The sequence below is a fragment of the Camarhynchus parvulus genome, chromosome 1 (assembly GCF_901933205.1).
Source record: "Camarhynchus parvulus chromosome 1, STF_HiC, whole genome shotgun sequence".
Taxonomy (NCBI): Eukaryota; Metazoa; Chordata; class Aves; order Passeriformes; family Thraupidae; genus Camarhynchus; species Camarhynchus parvulus.
Window position 1 is genome coordinate 35,265,590 of NC_044571.1, and position 23,073 is coordinate 35,288,662.

Below are 23,073 nucleotides of genomic sequence, written 5' to 3' on the forward strand. Positions count from 1 at the left end.
TTGGCTCTAGCAGGGTTGCTTGTTTTCATTACTTGCCTTTTAAGCAAGAAGGTTTCACTCTCTCTTGCAGAGCTTAGGTGTAGGGGTGAGAAACCTTTTTGGACAGAGCTGCTGATTCCAAGTGTCTCCCTCAAACCTTGGCACTGCAGTTGCAACATCTGCCATCACTGCTTGGAAAAAACCAACTGGTGCAATCAAGGCACTGAACAGAAGAGCATGGAGAAATTCAGAAGTATTTTTCTTTTGTGCCTTGGCTTTCTCCTAGTCCATGTGAGAGGTAAGTGACCTTTACCTTGGCTTATTTCAAAGGCTAGATTATTAAAAAGGAAAAAAAAAACCCAAACCAAAAAATCTAAGCTCCCAACCCTTAAAAGAGATGTTTGTTTATTTGGAAATGCTTGCTAGCTTTTTTTGTTGTTGTTGTTTGAGCTACTCTTTCATGAGAAGCATTCAGAAGGGTTTATATGTACTCTCTAAAGAGACACATGTCTCCTGACTGATTGTTCATAATAGCTGTGCTAGTTGAAGTTTGTTTATTATGTTTTCTTATTTTCTTGCTAGTGTTGCTTCCCTAAAATAATTCACAAGCTTAGGCTTGAGTATAAACTTTTTTAAATGGAAGCTGTAAAATGAGAGCTTCCAGGGGAACTTAAGAGTTTCCAAAAAGATCTGGAATCGAATAATGACTTCATGTCTTAAAGCTTTTCTTGATTATTGGTATTTTGAAACCTATGAGTTTTATTGTAAAAACAAATTCTGATGCAGTTTAAGGGGGTTCACATTTTTATATTGGTGCATATGCTTCAATAATTATAAACTAATAATTCAGTTACCTTAGCAAATATATTCCACAAGTATACTTTTTCAGGCAGGACTAATTAAGAATTGAATAAATTTTGTACATACTTTTGGTGAATGAATAGCAATAGAGAAAATGTAGACTTTTCATACTGAGTAATTTTACTATATTCAAACATAACTTCTTTCAGCACAATATTCTTTAAAACTTTTCTTGAGGTCAAAACAAATAGAATTATCTTTGTGTGCATCTGCCATGTGATGTAACCTTTTCTTTTTTGTATATTAGCAATACTGCAGAAACTTTTTGTACAGTGTTGGCTGCAGGAATCATTCATTAATCACTAGTTCATTAATCACAAATCAATCATTAATCACTAGCTCCAAAATAGCAACTGCTGCTGATCCTCCCACCACCCCTGATTTAAATGAAGTTCCTAGGAGATCTTGCAGTGATGGGTAGTGAAAAACACCTTGTCTTAATTTAGTTTAATAGCTTGATTTTAACAAATGAGGAATTATTTAGAGGTCTTCAGCAATTAGCATGGCATAGAAAGAGCAGAGCAGAGCAGAGACTGTGCTGGCCTGCATGTTGTGTTGTGAGCAGTGATTACTCATGCAGCCTCTCACCTCTTGGCATGCAGACTTTCTTGTTCTGTAGCTGTCATATGTTGAATAGTTCTGTTCAGACAATCTGAGCATGAGCAAGCCAATTTGCATATACTCTACTGTTTTAATTACAAGGGTAGTTAGCCTAATCATTCTTCATTATACATGCATTAATTTAGAGCCAGTTCAGGCTCTGCTTTGGGGGAAAAGTCACTGCTGAAAGTTGCTGTGGGCTTTGGGCACAGTCTTATGACTCTGGAAACTATTTAATCCACTTTAATTAAGCAAACTTAATTATTTTAAGTCTGTGGCAACAGCCACTGAATTTTATCATCAAAGTATTCACCATGTTCCAGGGGATATTTACAAAAACATCTGTGCAGTCCCAATCAAGACATGATATGAGAAATGCTTGGCCATGCTGGTAAAAAGCTGGTCTAAGTACTTATGAAGGGAATGTCATGATTCACCCTTTTATAGGCAGCTTAATTATTTCCTAAATTGTAATCCTCTGTGATAGCATCTATAAACTACTGGACCACCACAGCCAGAGCAGATGACATCATTCCTCTTACCATCCAGCAGTTCCTCTATGTCTATCTTGAGTTAGTTAGCTAGACTACCTAGATGGACACATCTTGACAGAAGCATAACAGAACCAAGAACCATATTGCACAAGGAAAGTGAAATCTGATACAGTTCAGAAACATATACGCTCATTGCAGTATTCCATTTTTAGCTACACTCTAGATTTTAGAATTTCCAGACTTAGGTAGGTTACATGAAGACTCCTATGTATTTGAACTTCAAAAACTAATTGTCTGTGAGGCTTTTAGCCCAATCCAAATGAAATAAACTTCACAGAAATTTCTTCCACTGAATTTCATTGTAACATCCCTCATGAGTTCCTACAGCTTGGCTGATCTCTGGTAATTCAGGTTTGGCTGTGTCTACACTGCCCATTTAAGGGCTCAGACACAACTCAGGTTGCTCCCCTGTAACTGAGATCATGAAACTGTTTGAAGCATAGGTCCCACCTGGGCCACAAACCAGCGTGCACACCTGCAGTGGGGAAGCTGTGCAGCCTGGGGGCTCTCCCCTTTATGGACCTGGAAGGCAACTGAGACTCCCACTTAAACCTGACTGCTTGGAATGCTCCTCAGGCTCCCAGTGTAGATGTAATCTATATATCCATGGTCTTTAAGGTTGACTGATGGATCACATGTTTAGCCAGTAACAAAGACAGTGCAAAGACTGATAAGTCTGAGATGGTTTGCATTTACTCCATCAGGTATTGAATGCTACACAGGTAAAGGGAACAGCATTTGTTGCTAGTCAGTAAACCAAGGACCTCTGCTCAGCTAAGGCTTACAAAGCTTTTGACTCAAAATCAGTTGTAGTCTCGGTTAATCAGCTGTGCCCTTTATGGGGAGAAAATTGCAGACCAGTTTGAATTTGAGACCCTGTGTGACTTAGTGCTGCGAATAATGTAGTTCTCACTGGAGTTAAAAGACAGAACAGGAGAAATGACAAACACAGTCCTGTTTTTCCTTGTACTGCTCCATGTATCAGCAGTCCTCACTGTTCTGTGTGAGGTCCCTGTGGACGTGCTGAAGGACTAACAGTTTCTGCCGGCAACAAATTCTCTTCTGCTGGCTGTCAAAACTATTTCACTCCCAAGACCTGAACTGCAATTTTCCATGGGCACATCAGTGCTATCAGCTAAGGGTGGAATTGCAGTTTGAAAAAGCCACAACCTGAGCTGGTTGAAACACTAACAACAGCAGAACTGTTGCAACATCAGAGCTTGGGAAGAGAAAACAACTGCTGCAGTTACTCAGCTTCTCAAGTTCGCTTTTCAAACATTGCTGCCATGTTGCAAGCCTGGCAACAGTGACCAACCTGCCTGAGTATGCATTATTAACTTATTTGCACCATCAATTGTCAAATCCTTTCCATTCCACTGAGGGTAATAAAAAACAAATAAATGCCAGAATTGTTTCAAGATTAGAAATCAATAAAAATAGACCTTTCTGTGGCATTTTGCCTCATAGTAGGAAGAGAGAGATTCAATTTGTTTTAATTGGAGTCTTCCTTCCTTTCCACAGGCTGACATCTATAAACGTTATGGGAAAATACTAAAAATACTTAAATCCGACCTGTAGTACAATATCTTCTGAAGGCAAACACACCATTCCAGCTGAAAGAATGGGCTTGGATGGGTTATGAAAATATAACAGTCTCACTTCCACTGAATAAGCATTGCCTGTTATCAATAGATTTTTAACTTGTGAAGAATTCACACAAAAGTTGTTTGCATGAATGCTACAGAAAAAAGTGAATGCAAAGTAAGTAGGCATTACAATTAGCAGACAAGTTGAAGTCTTCCTTACATCCTGGTCTAATTACACCAGTGGTAAAGGAACCAGGGTCTATTGAAGGTCAAGAGCTCTTCTGCATGCATTTTACCTGCGTACCTGGTGTGAAAGTGGGAAGGGGAACACATTAAAACACATTCTGTGAGCAAGAGAAACAGCAAAGCCTGGCATCCCTCCAACCACCTATATTACATTCAGTTCTCTCTGTTGTCTCCAAACTACTCACTGAAGAAAGTGGGGATTAGCCAGCTGGTACTTAGGCAGCAAGTGGTCACTCTGAGAGCCCAACACAGCTGTTGTCTGTGCCACACGAGGGATTTCAGTAGGAATGCTCATACAGGTCTCTTGCTTGAGTACAGTTCTCATGTAATGTGACCAACATTAAGCCTGAGACTCTCAGACTAAATGTCTGAAAAGGGTTGGTGGCTTCGTGAACCTGTAGTGCCAGAGAGAAGCTTTGGATGAAGAGCCTACACCATGGGCTAAGCTCATCTGCCTCAGGACACAAAGCTGAAAATCTGAGTAAGGTGCACAGGAACATGTATGTTGCTCCTTCATGGGAGATCCCAGTTCTTTTGCTCTGCCTGCAGTTTAACAGCACACACCATCTTTTCTGCACTCACTCTCTAGCAAAATACATAAAATCATATCTGTTTTATTTTATGTAGGCAGGGCATAACAGATCATAAAGAACATCAGTTACCTTTGAACAGAAAGGCAAATGTAATAGAACTAAAAGATTTTTGTTTGTGTTTGGTGAGACGATGCTGCACAGAACTAAAGCAATACTGCCACTCCTACTTTATTAGTGCATCTTAGTTGCTGGTAATTATTTAAATGTGTTCTTGTATGAATAAGCAAAAGAATCCTTTTCATTTCCCCTGCATTTAAACTAAAACCAGAAATGGCCTAGCAAAAAATAAGAAGCCAATAATCAGGTCCATATGTTGTTGTCTATATGCTGGGCTTGGATCTTAATTATAGATTTTAAAGCATACTCATTTTCCACCCCAGCATCAAGGGGTTGTAATGGCAATCGTTGTTTATGAAACTAAAGGTCCTTGAAGGAAAAACAAGCTACAGTAACATCATCAGGAAATGTGGATCATGGGGCTATTACATGAAAGAAATAGTACCTGTTCATTGAGATTTTGTCCAGTGTCCATTCTAGGGCGTAAACCTGTGTGTTCTCCCAGAAATGAGTAATTTCCTTTAAACAAACATAATTGTTTCCTGAACAAAGTTGGACCAGTACATGGGTATGTTCCAAGTGCCATGCATGGGAAAATTTAGAAATGGTCTGTGCAAAGAATTACTTACAATTTCAGCTAGGAAAAAAACCATAAAATGAGTTTCATGAGTGACTTTGGTAACATATTGTTCCTTTTATAAAATTTTTGTACTCATTTTTAAGTCACAGACTTCTTTCTCAGTCTCTTTCATCTTCATAATGTTTTAAGCATATTGTATTCATGGAACAATTCCTATTTAATTACACTGAAGAAATCATACTTGTTCAAATCTTTAAATACTGTAAAATCAACTTATTCTCCCTTTCTTGCTCAGAATTAGAAGTTAGTTGCTTCTAATTTATTTGTCACACATGTAAACTCATTCCAAACATATGACTACTAGCAATGCGCCAAAAACCAATTCATTTAATCATCTCAATGACAAAATTATTAATCTAACACAATGCACATAAATGTATTTTAGTTGTGTGTCCAGAAACATGTACAAACACATTCAAACACATTTTCTCATGGATTTTAGCTTCCTTTTTAATACTAGACTATGCATATTAAAAGCCTGAGAAGTTAATTTAATTTGTCACAAAACCTGATCCTCACTTAGAAATATTCATTTCTGCCTTATTTAAATCTGCATCATTTTAAGGACAACAAGCTGTGTTCAACTGGAGATTGAAAGTTGCAGAGAAATGTCATGGTAGCCTTTTGTCAGAAAACTTGACTGCTGTTGTCATGACAAAGTGGTAACACTCACTTGCAGAATCCAGCCTTGTTCCTCATGAATTCAACTCAAAAGCTGTAGGACCTCAGACCCTTGTGATCAAACAGATACATGGTTAAAGGGTGGTGAATCCACTCAACATTTAGATAACAAATTAAACCACGGACAAAAGATGCTACTGTCTGCATTTTAGTGACTGGAAATTTGGGTCACATTTTCAGAAAACTAATATTCAAAATTTGTGAACATTAAATGCAGATGTGCCTCAGGACATGAGTTTGCAAGCATTTTCTCAAATTCTCTGTTATAAGTCATTGAGGAACACCCACAAAAAACATTATTACTGTAATTTTATTTCTTTGTCAAAACAGGGATACTCCCAGAAGAAAGGTTAGAAGTAATGCCAAGAAATAGCATACTAGCCAAAAAAGCAGCAATAGCAGAGATAACTCTGAGATAATACCACCTGCACAGCTAAATCTCTTCACAACTTTATCCAGATTAAAACAAACGACAAAGACAACAGCAACAAGCACAAAACTCAACCAATTTAAAAAAATCCAGTGGAACAAAGCTCTTTCTGCCCCACTAAAATTTCTTTCATTCTTGTTATCATCAGTATATTTCTAACTCTTTCTATTATGGAAGCTGATTAAAAAAATAAATTATGTGGAAAATTAATTTATTTCAGTCTGTGTTTTCTGTGGAGAGCTTCACTAATTTATTTCTTTTGTCAGTTATCTTCAGAGTTCTCTGAAGTGACTGCAGCTCCTATTGAGTTAAATATTTTCTGAGGCTCTAATGTGGTTTTGTTTTTAGACTGACCATGGTGTGTATAAAGTCTGAGCTGTTCAGCTATTTAACCAACTATCCTCCTTAAATTAGGTTCTTAAAAATGTCTAGGTACAGTCTCAGGAATGGTAATTAGCATTTAAAATTCTGCTCCACAGAATCTTACTCCTTGTGGTCATTTTTTGATGTTACTATCAGAGGAAGCTGGCATTGAAATCCAAGCAGTCTTTAGGTTTTTTGCAGTATAATTTACCATGCTGCACAGACGTCCTCATACAAACTGCCCATCTGCCAAGGTTTATGTTTACATAGTCAAAGAGATTTCACTGTGGACTCCTGTCTTACTCTCAGGCAGTCATTCTGTGCTGATGTCCTTTTCTTTTTATTGCTTGGTTAATCATTAGAAATATTTTTTTTAAATCAATCTGAATAATTTTTGAAGGAGATTTTCAGTCTTCTTTTTTCTCTTAGAATTTCTGTAGCTTTCTTCTGTTTCTCTCTTGAAGTCTCAAAACAGCACCTTTTGCCTTTTCACACCTTTTCCATAAGAGAACAGACATAACAATAAGAGAGAAAAATGTTGGTATTGTCCAGAAGAAGGGCAGGTGTCAGTAAATGTTTCAGTCTGTTGTTTTGCCTTAGTTCTCATGCAATTGAAAGCACCTGGATCATTGTGCTTGAATTTCCTACTCTGACCAGATGCCACCTTCTATTTTTGTTTTTCCTTAACTTCAAAGACATATTTTATCTGAAAGTTTTCCACAGTTTTCCTTCACAAAATGATTTTGTCACATTCTCTTTACAGCATTAGGACCTCAGTAGTTGCTTTCCATATTGTTAGTTCCTGCTTGTCATGACCTGTAAAAAGGAGCTGGTTTGGCCAGCTTTGTTATTACAAAATTATTTCTCCTGACTCTTATTCTGATTATGGTTACAAAATTATTCCTAATAACTCACTCCAAAAATAAAGGGTTTTAGCCATTGATTGTGATATCCTGAGGCAATGGGGTTTGGGTCAGACAGCCACCCCCTATATTCAGGATGCTGATCAAAAATGAGGATTTTGCCAGAGGTCAAAATCAAAGGACTGTCAAGCTTATGTTACTTGTACTGCTGGCACTGAAGAAATGCTTCAGAAAAATATAATCTGACCATGTAAGTCGAGGCAATGCCAGGATGTCTGCCTGTGCATGGCGTGTCTGCATCAAGATCAAAGGGTCCCATGGCTGGGGTGACAGCCCATGGACAGAAGCTCAGGGCCAGTAAGGGCTGGTGATACTCAGGGCTCAAACAAAAATATCTTCTGATGAAGCAACTTGTTTATTTAATAGATTTATGTATTTAATGGATTCATATTTAAAAACATGTCAGAGTCTTAGATTATGGCTTTAAATTGAAAGAGAGTAGTTTTAAATTAGATATGAGAAAGACTTGTTTATTACTGTGAGCATGGTGAGGCACTGGAACAGGTTGTCCAGAGAAGTTGTGGATACCCCATCTTTGGAAGTGTTCAGGGTTGAATATGTCAGTGAACAATCTGGTCTGGTGGAAGGTGTCCTTGCCCATGGCACTGAGAATGGGAAACAGATGGTCTTTAAGGTCCTTTTCAACACAAACCACTCTGTGGTTCTATGATTCCATGAATATTATCCACCTGGAGACCAAATCCAAAAGTTACTGAACTTGGCAATGTTGGCTGAGGGGCCAACGTTGAAAAAAGAGAGGTGGCCAGATGAGGCAACACTCCAAGAACAAATCAAATAATAAAGAGATAACCTACCACTCTGCTAGCATTACTAGGGAAGTCTTATGCTGTTACATGTTTTTACTTACCAAACACATTCCTCTTAATATTTTATTGGGACAGTTTTGCTTTAGAAGCCATTCCTTCTTTGCATTCCAGCCTTGTTTTATCTCTTCCATCAGACCCCATCTATAATTGAGTCCACAGACTTACATTAAAATCCTCGTGGGAATCAAAACATTTCCACTTTATATTCCTGCCCTGACTGTTATTTGAGGATCACACAGTGTTTCACCACTGATAATTAATCTTTCTGGAAGCTCTTTGACACAGGCAAGAGCTATTATTCAGGAACAGTGATTAATGAGAAGAATGCCATGAAGATGTACAGGACCTGTCAAGATGAAGGAGCTGAGCTGCACCCTGAGCACTGCTGTGCTGACAAACCTCTGGCAGCCTCTCTCTTCCTCAGCTTCTTCACTTAAACAGTGATGCCTTTCTTGCTGTGAAGTGTTCAAGACTTGCCAAGAAAAACTCCTTAATGAACAGTTAGGTATTAAGGCTTTTAGAAGGGATAATAAACATATGCAGATCAAGTGCAGCTTGAGGCTTACTCAATAGAGCACAGTAATGCATTTCTGTCTAGGGAAGTCATAGCATGTCATGACTTTTTGTGGGTTTGTGTAAGCTGATCTTATGTTTGGAATGCAAACACAAGGATGATGCACTGCCCTGGATGAAAACCAGTGGATACACGTTCACCAAGCATGTGTTTCATGAAGCCTATTACAAGGAAAGTGACAGATTGCAGAGTTGAAAGCAAAACTCACATGAATAATTGTGTGTTTCCAGTTCAAAGTCATTTATTTAAGTTTATACATTTAAAATATTTCCCAGTTTTCTTTGCCTGCTAACTTCAAAAGTACAGATGCTAATTACTCTGCTGTGACATTCAAAGATATTGTCACCTAACAGAGAACAGGAAGAATATTTTTTTCCCCTTTTCAGATTTTTTTCATTTGCAGAGGAAACCAAATTAGATAAGCACACCTTAATATCTTTTAGTTATGGCCCATGTTACGGTAAGAATTAAAAAAAACAAAGTTGATTTGTGTTGCAAGTGATCACAAGGCAGGCTTGACAGTAAAGCTGCATGCTAAGCTGAGCCAGTAAAATAATTATGAAGATATTAAAAATTATTAACATATATGTTATATATTAATGAAGATATAGAAAATGTATATTATATATTATATGTATGTATGCATATATACATACATATATATTATATATGTATATGTAATATATATTGTATATATTATATATTGTATATTTTTATATATAACATATATAAAAGATACATATGTTATATATTAATGAAGTTATTAAAAATTCTCACCTAATGATTTTGGTTCACAAGTACTATGCTGAATGCTACTTTCAGCTATCTCCTGGCAATAGTCCTGTGCTCTCTAGCTGGCAACCTGTGCTCTTCAAAGGGCTGTTTGTACAGCAGTTGAATATCATAACAAGAGAGAGCAGCTTCTCTTTGGCCTACCTGAACAAATAATTTCCTTGGATTAAATGAGCCCATCTCTCACAGTCATTCAGGACTGTGCTGTGCAGGGATGACAGCTGACATCTTGGATGGGTCTTTCTTTTGCCTCTTACTGGTGTTCTGCTTCTGTACTGAGCCCTCCAGGTCTGGAGGTGATGGAAACCTGCCTGCTGACTTAGTGTCTTCTGTCACATTCCTTCTAGGTCAAGATGATTTTGATTTAGCTGATGCCCTTGATCACCCTGGTATGTAAATTTTCTATCCTTTTTTTACTATGGCATTTACATCTAATAGTAAATCTTAAGTCTTTTTCCTTGAGGAATGGAATATGAAGTGGCTACTTCTTCTGTTAAAGATACACAGAACAGAAGAATGCTAGGTTTCAATGTTTCTATCACAAAATTAAAATCTTCTTTAAAACAAACAAAAAACTAGATTTGAAAACACATTCCTTCATTTTTGGCTTCTACTGTGATACATAAAGATTTATTGAAAGCAGTTCTCTACATTTGCACATACCTGCTTTTGTTAAGTTGAAGCTGTTAATGTTTATTGGCATGTCATTGTGTCCAACAGATGACATCATTACCAGGAAACCCACAGTGATCAGAAGACCGACAAGACCTGTGTACAGTGAGTAATAAATAATGGGTCATAAAACTGATTTTGTACACGTAGGAAACTTTCACATGAGGTTCTTTATCATATTTGCTGCTGTGCTTTAGCTGAGATAACGTGTGATTAACAGCTGTCTTCTTAAAGTAAAGTAAGTGCTCTTTTGACAATTACCAATTATGTGTTTTTACTGCTTCCAGTGAGGCAATCGAGCATGGCTAGCCAGTGATAGTATTTCATTTCCTGAAGACCTTCTTCACACTTTTCTAGATGGTTCTGAACTCTCTGGCGAGTATAACAATGGATAGCTGTTGCTAAAATTGGCTAACTGTTCCTCTACTTTTTTTCCCTATATTCTTTATTTTTTGTATATTTATTCATGATGCTTGATAACAGAGTGGAAAAGAATCAGAACAAAGCTGGAGCTATTCCTTCGTCTCACCATTTGATTCATATTATCTAGTATTGATTGCTGCAACCATCTGTGTAAGAAAGGAAAAAACACTCTGAACAGTGGAGAGCTGTAGTCCTGAGAATGCCAAACAATGAATTCCAATGAACACTCATTAACATTGAAAAAATCCAAATTCCAAACAAGAACAAAATTTCATTTGTGATGGAACAATTTATGACAACATTGTTTGTTTGTTTGTTTGTTTTTTAACCTAAACTGCACTGGAATAACTTTCTGTCTATCAAGCAAAACGCTTGGAAAACGCTAGATTAAAAAAACCCATCAATTTCAGGTCTTTTTCTGGACAAACTTTGAAATAAGATTTTAGGTGCATGAAAGTAGTTACATTTTCCACACAGTTCTCTGGCTCCCTCTTTGAACAAACAGGGGCAGTATTTTGTAAAAGTGATAGCTATCGTATACTTTAATGGCTTCATTCTTCCTTTCCACTTCATCTGGCAAACAAAATTTGTGTCTGGCCTAGATTAGAAGTGGCTATTTTAAAATATTGCACTAAATGTGGATTTGTTCCCATCCTTATGTAAACATTTCAAGTTACTTGAATTGTGCCCTGAAATACTTTATCCTTGGTCATGTTTAAAGTTAGCTTAAGGTGCCAATGTCTGTACTGAGGCTGCCTCAGTCACGTGAAAGGAATTTTTATTTTTAGATTTTCTAAATCTGTTAGAGATATGAACATCAGATTAATATCTACCCTAACCAAATCCACTTCACTAATTTTTGGGCAAGAAGAACTCCCTTTTTCAGACTATTTCAGAGTGTCCTTCAGCGCTGCAGATGACTGCAGAAAGTTTAAAAAAGCAATTAAAAGTTATTAGAAAACCCAAGATCACAGTGTTACAAACCAATTATTGGATTTAAAAAGCACAGGAAGATAGTACAAAATTATGTTCTAGCATCTACTTAATGCTGCATCTTAACTTCAGAATTCCCTCTATGTCTCTTTCAGAAGTGAGGCTTGCTGAGATTTTTGTTCAGCTGTGTTGCCATCTTATTGCAGGGGTTCCATACTGTTATCTCTTTATCACAACAGTTTCATACCTTCTTGATATTTTCTTGTGGGCTACTCCTCCAAGCACTGACTCTTTCTCCTTCACAAAGTAGCCAAGAACTCTAGTTCACTTCTCAACCAGCCCCCCCACTCTTTTATAGCACTCTTCTTCTCATTGGTTACAGCTGTGGCCTGTTAAAGTCAGGCCTGCTCCCAGTCTTTGATAATTGGCCCAGCTGCAACTCCTTAGGGGTGAGATTACTTTCTACACTATTTTCTTATAGCCTATCCCCCTACACAGCTGAGGCCAATTACAGGCAGTGTCCTCTGGGCACCCCATGCACCTCTGCCCGAGTTAAAGCTCTCCTGTAGGCAACTCCCTAGTGTAGCAAAATTCATCACAACAGTTAGTGGAAGGTAATGTTTATTTACAAAATCTCAAAGTAAGTTGATGTTTACCCACTGACTTTGTGCATTCTGTTTAATTCAGCCATACCCTCACACCCACCTGCTCATGAGCACCAGGATGTGTGTGCTTAGGTGGTCTGGTGAGCATTGTGTGCAACATGAGACAAAGCTTGCCAGCTACTGAACTCTTATCCTGTCTCTGTGCTTCTTCTTGATCAGAAATGACAAGTAGAATCCGCAGATCTTTTATACCCTTTAGGAGTAATCAGGTATTATAGACAGGTCCTTTGCTTCATAATATTTCTCACTCCAGCGCCTCTGAAACCTTGGTCAGGTTGCTGCCCGCTATATTTTTGTTTCACTTGTTTGGAGCTCACAGGCTGTGTGCACAGACTTATTTTCTGGGTGGACGACCAGAAAAGTAGTGATATGCTGCAACCTTTGGTGTTAGAATGCCTTTCTGCTTTTCCTCTGCTGACAAGTCATCTGTGCTGTCATCAGAGCATAGGCCTGCTGATTTTGACAGAAACAACAATTCCTCAGTTTTACTGCTGGGAACAGTGACCTTTAGTCTGTTGTTTTAACATTTTGCCGTTTTTTCTGGTCCCAACAGACACACGCATTTCAATTTTTATTTCATTCATATCAACCTTAGCATTTCTGCAACAAATTTCTACATTAACCCTTCAGAGCAGAACTTGCATTTTACCTGAATTCTTCATGTCAATAATAAATTGAATCCAGTTTTCAATTTATTGCTTCTTACAGTGTTAACATTTGACAGGTAATAGTATTTTTGAAATGCAACTCTCTGCCGGGCAGAAGCAGGGAGGACCTACACCTGACAAATACAAACCAAGTCATGTATTACGAATTTGTTTATTTTCCTGCCAGATTTCCTGATGACATCAAAGCATTTCTGAGTTGTTACTCAAATGAGACTAGATACTGTGCAAAAGCAGCTTCCCAATCCTCCTAGGTATAAAGAACAGAAGAAAACAGATTTCTGCATGGTGATTTTCCTGTGTTTCAGGAATTCTGACATGTCTATAATGAAAAAAAAAATTGGTTTAATTGAGGATCTATCTAATTGTCTGTGGCAACAAGCACTGTTACAAAAATTTAGATAGGTTTGGTTTTTGTTCTGATTCACAGTACCACTCCATGCATAAAAGCAACAAGAAAGGGATTCCTGGAGTTAAAACATCCATCTAATGTATTTCTTTCAGAACTCACCATCATTCCATACACACCTTAAAATACCACCCACTCACTCATATCCACACCTGCATGTTAGAAACAGAGCTCCTCCTTACCCATCTGCAGCTCATAGACAAATTGTTTATTGCACGGAAAGATTCCATCCCAGGTACAGCAAGACGTGTATGGCGCTGGGCAATGGTCACAGCCTGGTGATTTACTGGATAACTTTTGCATACAGACATTTAATTCTATCTAAAAACCTTCATGGCTCAGGCAAATAAAAACAGACTGTCTCCCAACCTCAGACAGGTGCATATGATTGCCTAAAGCAAGGGGTCATCCTGACCCTTACGTAGATATTTGATTCAATATCTCCTATCTCCCCAAGTAGGTTTATTGCTCCCTAGTATTTGCTCTTGAAATGGATATTCAGTTTTCCTAGTTCAATAAATTACATTTAAGCCAAACATACATATAAAAATTTTAACCACAGACATAAATGTTAATAATTAAGTATATTTTAAAAATGAGTACAGTTACATATCATAACATAGCTAATTTTATTTTTATACTTGCAAGTATATTAAAGAGGTATCGATCTTGATTCAACTGGAAGATTTATTTTGACATCATTTAAAACAGGAACAAAACCTTTGTATTTTGAGTAAAAAATACTGTGCTATTTGTCAATTAGTGTGTGGGAAAATGTTACTATAAGAGTTTTCAAGAAAAGTGTGGTAAGTCATTTGAATTTGTGGCACTGACTTGAAAAACGGGCTTGTCAAACATGCAGTTGTACACATTCTAATGAAAATAACATTTCATTTCCCTCAAGAATTGTGTGTAACTCACTTTTCTACATCTTCCTCCTATTCATTTTTAGACAATGATCTACATTTAGGAGATGCTCTTGGTGGGGGTGAGTACTCCCTTGTTTCCTTGAATACAAGGGGATTTTTATCTTTCACAGTCTTTTCCTGAACTCTGCCTAATTTGTAAAAAGGTATTTCAGTACTGCAGGAGGTGCTATGGTCATGACAGTTATTACAGCTCATGTGCATGCAGCCCTTCTGTCTGAGGCTGTCACACAGAGTGGGGACAGCACCTGGTCACCAGCAACCTGAGAGCCTCCAGCTGCCCTGCCTTGCAGGAACTGAAGTTGGCTGGGGCTTGCTGTACCATGGCAGAGCACCTCAGGTGTGGCTGGGGAGAGCAAATGTCACCCATTCCGCTAGGATGGCTCAGGGTGGAGTCCTCTGACACAAGCTTGAAGAAGGTGATGGATGTAGTTTCTTCAGTGACCAAAAATGAGCCTAAGATTAGGAACCAGAGGTAACACTGGATGGGGAGGTTTGAGCTTCTTGTAGCTCTGTGGATGGCAAATTAGAAATTCAGGAAGGAATGTTTCAGAGATGAGCACTGGTGAATACAGCTTAAGCTTGAAGCAGTCAAGCTGTTGTAACATGCTGTTAACTTCCAGATATTCCCATAACACCCAGACCTGACCTTGGAAGTATTCACAGTACTGTACTGAGCTGTGCAGACATATGAAATCCTTGAGGCTGGGAATTTGTACACCAAATTCTATTTAGTGTGTTTAGAGGTATACCAAGGATGTGAAGTACTCTAGAAAGGTTCTTGAATATTGCAGTTATCCAAAATGCAATTAGTATTCAATAAAAGCCTAAAATTCCACAGCCACACAAAAGAAAAATTGTACAGAACCTCTGAATCAGCTGCAGTGGTCTGGTTTGCTCATGATTCAGTCTTAGAGAATGACACTTTTTATATTATTTTGTTTGGGTTTTTTTCATTTCCAACTTCCCCTGTGGCACTTCATGCCTTTGTGTGAATGATATATTAGTTCACATGTTACAAAGCTGAATCTAATTTTGTTAATAATTCCCATGTTTATAATTTCATTTATTCCTCCCTGTAATAATTCTTCCATTCCTGCAAGCTTTTATTGAGTACTGTTATGAGAGGATAGGTTAAACATATTGACTAAAGTATTAATTAGTGGCTTAAATATCTTAACGAAACCACATCTTTTCACGCCAAGGATGGAAAATTGTATTTCCATTGGTTTTTATTTCTTTGTTCCATTTTCTGTTCAGGTTTTTAATTGACCTTCATACATTATATAGTAAGGTTAAAGTTATGTATCTCATTATCAGTATTTCTGAAGACATTTTTTCACCAGCTGTGCCACACAATATGTCCTCTTATGCTTAGAGAAGACTAAGTTCAGCATCATGATAGAAATTAAATGTGGGATTGGTGGTTTTATGCTTTTGTGTCACAGTGAGAGTTAGTTCATTACACAGAACCAGAACAGAGCAAGTCCTTCCTCTGCTGAATATAATTAATTGGGCAAATTCAGATTCAGCAAAGCTTTATGACTCTACCTAAAATCTGTAGGCTGTAGGCTAAACTCACTTGAGGTTAAGTATATACCAAAACAATTTTCTGGATCAGAACCTAAATGGTGCTCAGAAACAGAAGCATTGTATTTAGCAGCTAGGCAAGAAGAAAACATAGCAAAAGGGCATCTGGCATGCTTGGAAGGTGAAAGATTTAAAGAGGAGGAGGGAAATTGCTATTTATTTCTGTGACTTAATTTTGATTTATGCAGAGAAAAATGCATTGTCTGGCATTTTTAAGAATAGCTGAATACCTGGTTGAATTGGTTGAGTAAAGGGTGGCAAGAGAAAACCAACTCTATACACACAGAGCAGCAACCCTAGATATTACATTTGGCAGGCTTTGACCTGAGTGAGCTCTTCAGCATTGTATATGCAGTTTGAAAACTGCTTTTAGTGATCAGATCTCCTGCTCTACCCAATGCATCTCTTTCTAATCCTTTGGCAAAAATTAAGGCTAAATGCTAGCACAAAGTACTAAACAACAGCAAGGCTGAAGTCTGAGATCATTTTGCACTGTTCAAGAGCAGAAAATTCATTATGCATTAGATAAATTCAGCATCTGTTAGATGAAACAAATCTGCAGGCCTTATTAAAACCTGCTGATGGCAATGGGATAACCTGTTGCTTCCTGCCCAGCCTAGAACACCAGCTTCTCTGTTGGCTCTGAGTAACTTGCACCACTGACACCCAGAGTAACTGACACATGGTGCCCCCCAGCTGTCAGCTTTAATCAATATTAGCACTTGCCAGATATACGTAAAATATTTTCTCTCAATGTTTTCTGTGAATTCTTCTCTTGTTTTGAAAATATTCCCTATTCACTTCCAAGTCAGTTTTTATAGCTAGCTATTTGTTGATATAGTGCTTAAATCTTCTTAACTACTGAAAAGGTCCTTTCATTAATTCATCGGAGGACAAATTAGAAATAGGTATAAAATGCCTTTATTTAAAGTTCCAAGTTTTGCCTGTTCAATCATCTAACAATATTAATTATCAATAGGTGACATCTCAAGAAAACCTTTATACCCACCTCTTCCACCACGCCCAGGAAGTTACAGTAATTCTGGTAAGACTACTTGCTTAATGTAGTGCTATCAGATGTTCAGAGCAGACATTTTGAATACTTTATTTCTCTTGTAATAGCATTTATCTATTTATTTGTCTCTCATTTTTTTATCTCTTATTTCGCTAGTAATAGCAATTATCATCCTTTTCCCATGTCTTCCTTTTGTAATCACTGTTTCTGACCCAGGGGTGAGAAAGCTTTTTTCTGAATGTTAGTGTTGATGCCATAAAGTTTTTCTGTTTGTTCAAAATGTGGGGACACTGCATCTTAAGTGGCATGAGACTAACTTTTAATCTTGTTTGTGTTTTCATTTTGGGTGTGTATACACTGAACTATGCAAAGGCTCAAATTTGACACCCAGCCACAGGGCAGGGATAAACCTGTGCTCAAATCAATTTGAGATGTGCATCTGAGATGGCCCCGGGGCATACACTAGATGGGGCTGGGCAGCCTGTATTGCTTTTGAGTTTGGTTCCAGACACTTGCTTAAATAAAGTAAATGTGGCATATCTATTCTGGCTTTCACCCTGTACCTGTACTTTGGGTATGGCTGTAGTGGTGAGCTGTGGACAGGTCCTTCTGGAGTCCTTCCTGGAAAAGACCCAATGACTCTGCTTCAGGGGTTACTGGGACTCAAGATGTCCATATTATATAAGGGTTTGTGTTACTGGGAGCCCAAGCCCACATATCCCACAAGTGCCCAAAACAGACACAGAATACATAGACACCAATGTGTCTATGTATTCTGTGTCAGTACCTCAGCTTCCAGGTGAATTTTGGTAGGTGACTGTTCAGTGTAACACATGTGACCCATCCACCATGTCAAGGCTGGGATTTCAAAGGTCCCTCACTCTCCCTAGAACGCTACAAAAGGAGGGGACAAGGGAGCTGAAGGGGTTACCGTTGTATATCATTTTGAAACTGGAATCTTTATCTTGCAGGAGGTTTTGATGACTCAGATCTGATTGGTGGAAAGCCTTTACCACCAGGTAACATTTGCCTATTTCCCTTGCAACGTGTTCCTAACATCTGTAAATTGGAGCTGGTTGGTTTTGGTTTTGTGGTAATCTGTTTGTCTCTGGAGGTATAGGACCACACTGCACTGTTTTCATTTAGGTTAGTTATCTTTCATGAAAAACCACAGCTTTGAGCATGAAGCTAGAACTTCAAACATACTCCAAAACATTTTTTACATGTCAGAAGCCTGAAGGTTTTATCCCTTTGAATTCAGCAAGGAAAGTCCAAAAACAAGGGGTATGCTGAAATAGGTGGACCAAGCCTAAGATCTTCGTGTAAACTACTGATAAATGAGCTGATTGTCTGGGAATAGAGATAGAGTATTCTGTCCTCCCTGTGAAATCAGCTTGATGTGGCCTGTTGGTCCTTCTATTAGATTATAACATTCTTCCCCAAAAAGGAAGTTTCAAGAGGATAAGCAGTTATTCATCTGGTCAGCACAGCCATCAATGGGGAGTGGAAAGGGAGCTCCCATCTTGTAGTCTTGTGGGGCCACCCCTTTTGCCCTTTGTACATCGCGCTTTGCCAAGTAAAGACTTAGTTCTCAAAACAGGATGACAAACATTTCTTTGATGAAGCTTCACCCTCTATTCCAGGAGATCAGGAGCATCATTTCAATCATGGAGGGAACACAGGTATAGTAAATAATTTACATTATTCTGCATTTGATTTCTGATCTTTATAAAATACTAAAACACGTTATCATACATAATGCAAAAGTTCTATTGCCATTACATTGCAAGGGTTCCATATTGCTAAAGTTTCATACCTCCTTGATGTTTCTCGTAGGCAGCTCCTCTAGGCACTGACTCTTCCTTGTCCTCACAGTAACCAACTGACTCTAGTTCCCCTCAACCAACCAATCCACTCTTTTATAACACTCCTCTTATTGGCTACAGGTGTGGCCTGTTAAAATCAGGCCTGCTCCTAATCTTTAGTAATTAACCCAGCTGCAACTCCTTAAGGAGTAAGATTACTTTCTATACTACCTTTATTTACTTATATTCTATCCCCCTACAAAAACAATGATAGCTTTACACAGTAGCAGATATAATAAATTAGGCTTTAAGACATAATTTTCACATCAGCTGTAATATAACACAATTTTTTATTCACCTGCTTAATTCTATAGTTTCACTATTTTTGTAATTTGGTATAGGCACTCTTTAGTAGACAATATGCTTCAGACAAAGCATTTAAGTGCCTCTGAAAAAAAACCCTTCTCTTTCCTTTTCCACAGATTCAGGTTTAATTGCTGGAGTTACATCTCCTGTAATTTCTGCTTTTGTGATACTGATTGTTGGATCCATAGCAGCCTACACCGCTTACAAGAATAAGAAGCTTTGTTTCAAACCGCGTGGTAAGGCCCAAACAGTTTTCCACTGATTTAGTGCTGAAGTTGATGGGAACTTGACAAACAATTGTCTCTGCCAGCACAGAGGTGCCTGGCAGTTGTGGCTTTGTGTGAAACCAGCCAGGGTGGCCCACCCAGATCAGCCTCAGAAAAGCTGGCAAAGAACATCCACAGTGGAAATACTGAATGTTCAATTTTCATCTTTCAGGTGGGGCTGCAGTGTAAAGCACTGCAAGAAGAGTTGCTGTCTGATCACAGACTCCTTTGGTTGGTGACATTCTACGCTGCCATTCGGACAGAAGAAAATCTTCCCCTAACGAATGTTTTCTTGAGACATTGCAATCCTGCTCTCTCTGACCTGATGTCACTTTTGCACCTCGAGTTTTATGTCATCAAAAATATGCTTAAGACATCCAGGGATTGAATTGCACTCTCTGACCTGCATTCATAAAGGCTGGATATAGACTTTGACTCAGAAGTTATCACAAACAACAAAGAAATCAAGTTTGATATAAGCTAAAAATCAAAGGATTTGGGTTTGTGAGAATTTGAGTCACCAAATATCTTTTTTTCTGTTTTCAAAATTAGCCAAAAAACTCAGTCCTTCTTACAGAATAGGAATAAGGAGTTTGCCATTTCCTTTCACATCTGTTGGGTTTCTCCAGTATATTTCTGTAATGTTTACTATGTTTAAAGAAAATTTGTAGTTGTTTAAAGGATTAAAAATTTGAATGCCTTTATTTTGTGTTTATGTCTGAATTTTAGCAAAGTGAAAGGAACTATAGATAGAAAATTCATTCTTTAATATACTGAAAAGATTATGTATAGTGACAAAACACTGTTTAAAATAAAACAGGGAGGAATACATGCTATTTTATTTATTTATTTATTTTATTGATTAATTACTGAACTGGCGTTTAGCTCTTCTCAGGAACTAGAATTTTACATGAGTTTCATTTCTGTTCTTGAAAACTTAGGCCTGACTCTAGGACCTCTGAAGGCACTAATCTAGAAAGACTTCTTAAAAGAAAACATCTTATTCATAATTCTGAAAAGGGAAAATGGGTACAAAGATTTTTCTGATTCATTTAGAATGAGTTTGTGATGCTTTAATCTCTAAAATCTAAGTCACAAAGACTTTTCAACTTTATACTATGTGGAGGTGTGGTTGACACAGTTTTTCTAGCTAGACTGTTTCACTTCTTTCTCTCATTCCTGATCAACCTTACTGTGCTAACAATGTCCTCATATAGACAAATCTATAATGAAAATTGACACCTTTCCTGTCTCTCTGCCTTCATTTAGCTAACTGGATTAAAAAAAAACAGCAAGTGGATGATATACAGATGAAAGTTGGCAAAACTAGCAGTTTACTGACATAATTCTGCAGTAGAGACATTTTAACTGACATTTAAAGCATAAGGAAATTGGTGTGGTTTTATCTTCATTTTATATGCAAAAGCATGGGTTTTGTTACTGCAATTCCACATATATGGAGCTGAATTTGATTTTGTGCTTATTACATCATTGAGATGAAGACATATACTAAAAAAGTAATTTTTCATGTACTAAAATACTATTTATCTGAATTATATTTTAAATGGATATATATCAGTTGCTTGCTTAGACTACCACTTTTTTTTTTGATCCTGAAAAAAATTATATTGTTCAGTTTAAACACAGAAAAATCTCAAGAACATACAAACAAATGAACACCTTTGTGGCTATCACTTTAAACATATGAATGAGAAAATATTTTTAATATGGCTTTCAAGGACACTTATTATTTCTTTTTAAATATTAATTTTCCATGTTAATAGTTAAAACAGATTGTTGTATATTTTGTCAGACAGACATAAAGATTTGATTAATGAAACAGTAAGTGCTTTGGTGTTACAACTTCAGTTGTTTGTTCAACCATGAAAACATATATTTTGCTTCTTTCTCTTCAAAATTTTCAATAAACATCTACTGTATTTTATCTAAGATGACCCAGGTTTTGTTTGTTTTGTCTGCTACTTTCTGGGACATATGAGGATTGATACGTTCTGTATACAAGTTCAACTATGTACCACTAGAGAAAAGGAAATACTTCAAACTAAAGAAAAATTACAGGAAAAAAAATGAAAACAGCTTAACTATCTATTCGTTTTTCTCTCTCTTTTTTTTTTAATTTTACTAAGTGTCTAGAGAAGTATCTATGTGCAACATTTTTAGTTTAGCTATTCTATGACAATTTGTTTTAAACTGTTCATAATATTTTCAAAATAATTTATTACTTGTGTTGATATTAATAGCCCAAAATCAGATTTATTATGCAGAATTTGAGCAAAACCCATGAATCTCAATGGATAAACCCTGATTACCCAAGTGTTTGACCCTCTGAAGCTCTTTGGTCCAGTTTGTCAATATATACCAATATGTCAATATACCAGTGTGCAGACGCACTTTTAGGTGTCAATTTCCCTTTTAACGAGAATGATGATGGTAAAAACAAATTTATAATTATTGCATTAACTATTTCTAGTAGTATTGTAGGAAGGAAGGAAGGAAGGAAGGAAGGAAGGAAGGAAGGAAGGAAGGAAGGAAGGAAGGAAGGAAGGAAGGAAGGAAGGAAGGAAGGAAGGAAGGAAGGAAGGAAGGAAGGAAGGAAGGAAGGAAGGAAGGAAGGAAGGAAGGAAGGAAGGAAGGAAGGAAGGAAGGAAGGAAGGAAGGAAGGAAGGAAGGAAGGAAGGAAGGAAGGAAGGAAGGAAGGAAGGAAGGAAGGAAGGAAGGAAGAAGGAAGGAAGGAAGGAAGGAAGGAAGGAAGGAAGGAAGGAAGGAAGGAAGGAAGGAAGGAAGGAAGAAGGAAGGAAGGAAGGAAGGAAGGAAGGAAGGAAGGAAGGAAGGAAGGAAGGAAGGAAGGAAGGAAGGAAGGAAGGAAGGAAGGAAGGAAGGAAGGAAGGAAGGAAGGAAGGAAGGAAGGAAGGAAGGAAGGAAGGAAGGAAGGAAGGAAGGAAGGAAGGAAGGAAGGAAGGAAGGAAGGAAGGAAGGAAGGAAGGAAGGAAGGAAGGAAGGAAGGAAGGAAGGAAGGAAGGAAGGAAGGAAGGAAGGAAGGAAGGAAGGAAGGAAGGAAGGAAGGAAGGAAGGAAGGAAGGAAGGAAGGAAGGAAGGAAGGAAGGAAGGAAGGAAGGAAGGAAGGAAGGAAGGAAGGAAGGAAGGAAGGAAGGAAGGAAGGAAGGAAGGAAGGAAGGAAGGAAGGAAGGAAGGAAGGAAGGAAGGAAGGAAGGAAGGAAGGAAGGAAGGAAGGAAGGAAGGAAGGAAGGAAGGAAGGAAGGAAGGAAGGAAGGAAGGATTTACTGGCTGTTAGAACATTGAACTCTAGCTTGTGATTCCGGCTCTATTGTTTAAAATTTATTCCATACATAAAAAAAAAGTTGCTGGCACACAAGTAAAACAGATTATCACCTAAATATAGACATCACTTTATTACCAAGGAGAAACTCTTAGTCTTCAAGTCCCCCAACTGAAATAGATCTGCCAGTAAAATTATCTTAAAGAGTAATCAGGGTACTAACTATGTTGTCTACTTGATTTGTCTACGTAAGTCAATGGTGAACACAAATCTCTGAGAATTTTGTTTCTGTGGGATAAATAAAACTCAATTTCCTATGTGTTTATGTCCATCC

At 37.7% G+C, this 23,073-nt stretch overlaps 1 protein-coding gene across 1 annotated transcript; it reads left to right on the forward strand.

Annotated features, from left to right (window-relative positions):
* Positions 1–19,964, forward strand: XG (Xg glycoprotein (Xg blood group)). Its single transcript, XM_030956026.1, has 9 exons — positions 1–277; positions 10,054–10,095; positions 10,427–10,483; positions 14,426–14,461; positions 16,969–17,034; positions 17,976–18,023; positions 18,648–18,686; positions 19,292–19,411; positions 19,614–19,964. The coding sequence occupies exons 1-9, from the start codon at positions 217–219 to the stop codon at positions 19,628–19,630; spliced, it is 486 nt and encodes a 161-aa protein (XP_030811886.1). The 5' UTR covers positions 1–216; the 3' UTR covers positions 19,631–19,964.
* Positions 19,965–23,073: the final 3,109 nt, after the last annotated feature.

Bases quoted from the DNA above. Each gene is read 5' to 3' on its own strand.
- XG (XM_030956026.1), top strand. From the start codon at position 217: ATGGAGAAATTCAGAAGTATTTTTCTTTTGTGCCTTGGCTTTCTCCTA. The intron at 10,096-10,426 runs GTATGTAAATTT...TGTGTCCAACAG, and splicing joins TGATGCCCTTGATCACCCTG to ATGACATCATTACCAGGAAA. The intron at 10,484-14,425 runs GTGAGTAATAAA...ATTCATTTTTAG, and splicing joins ACCGACAAGACCTGTGTACA to ACAATGATCTACATTTAGGA.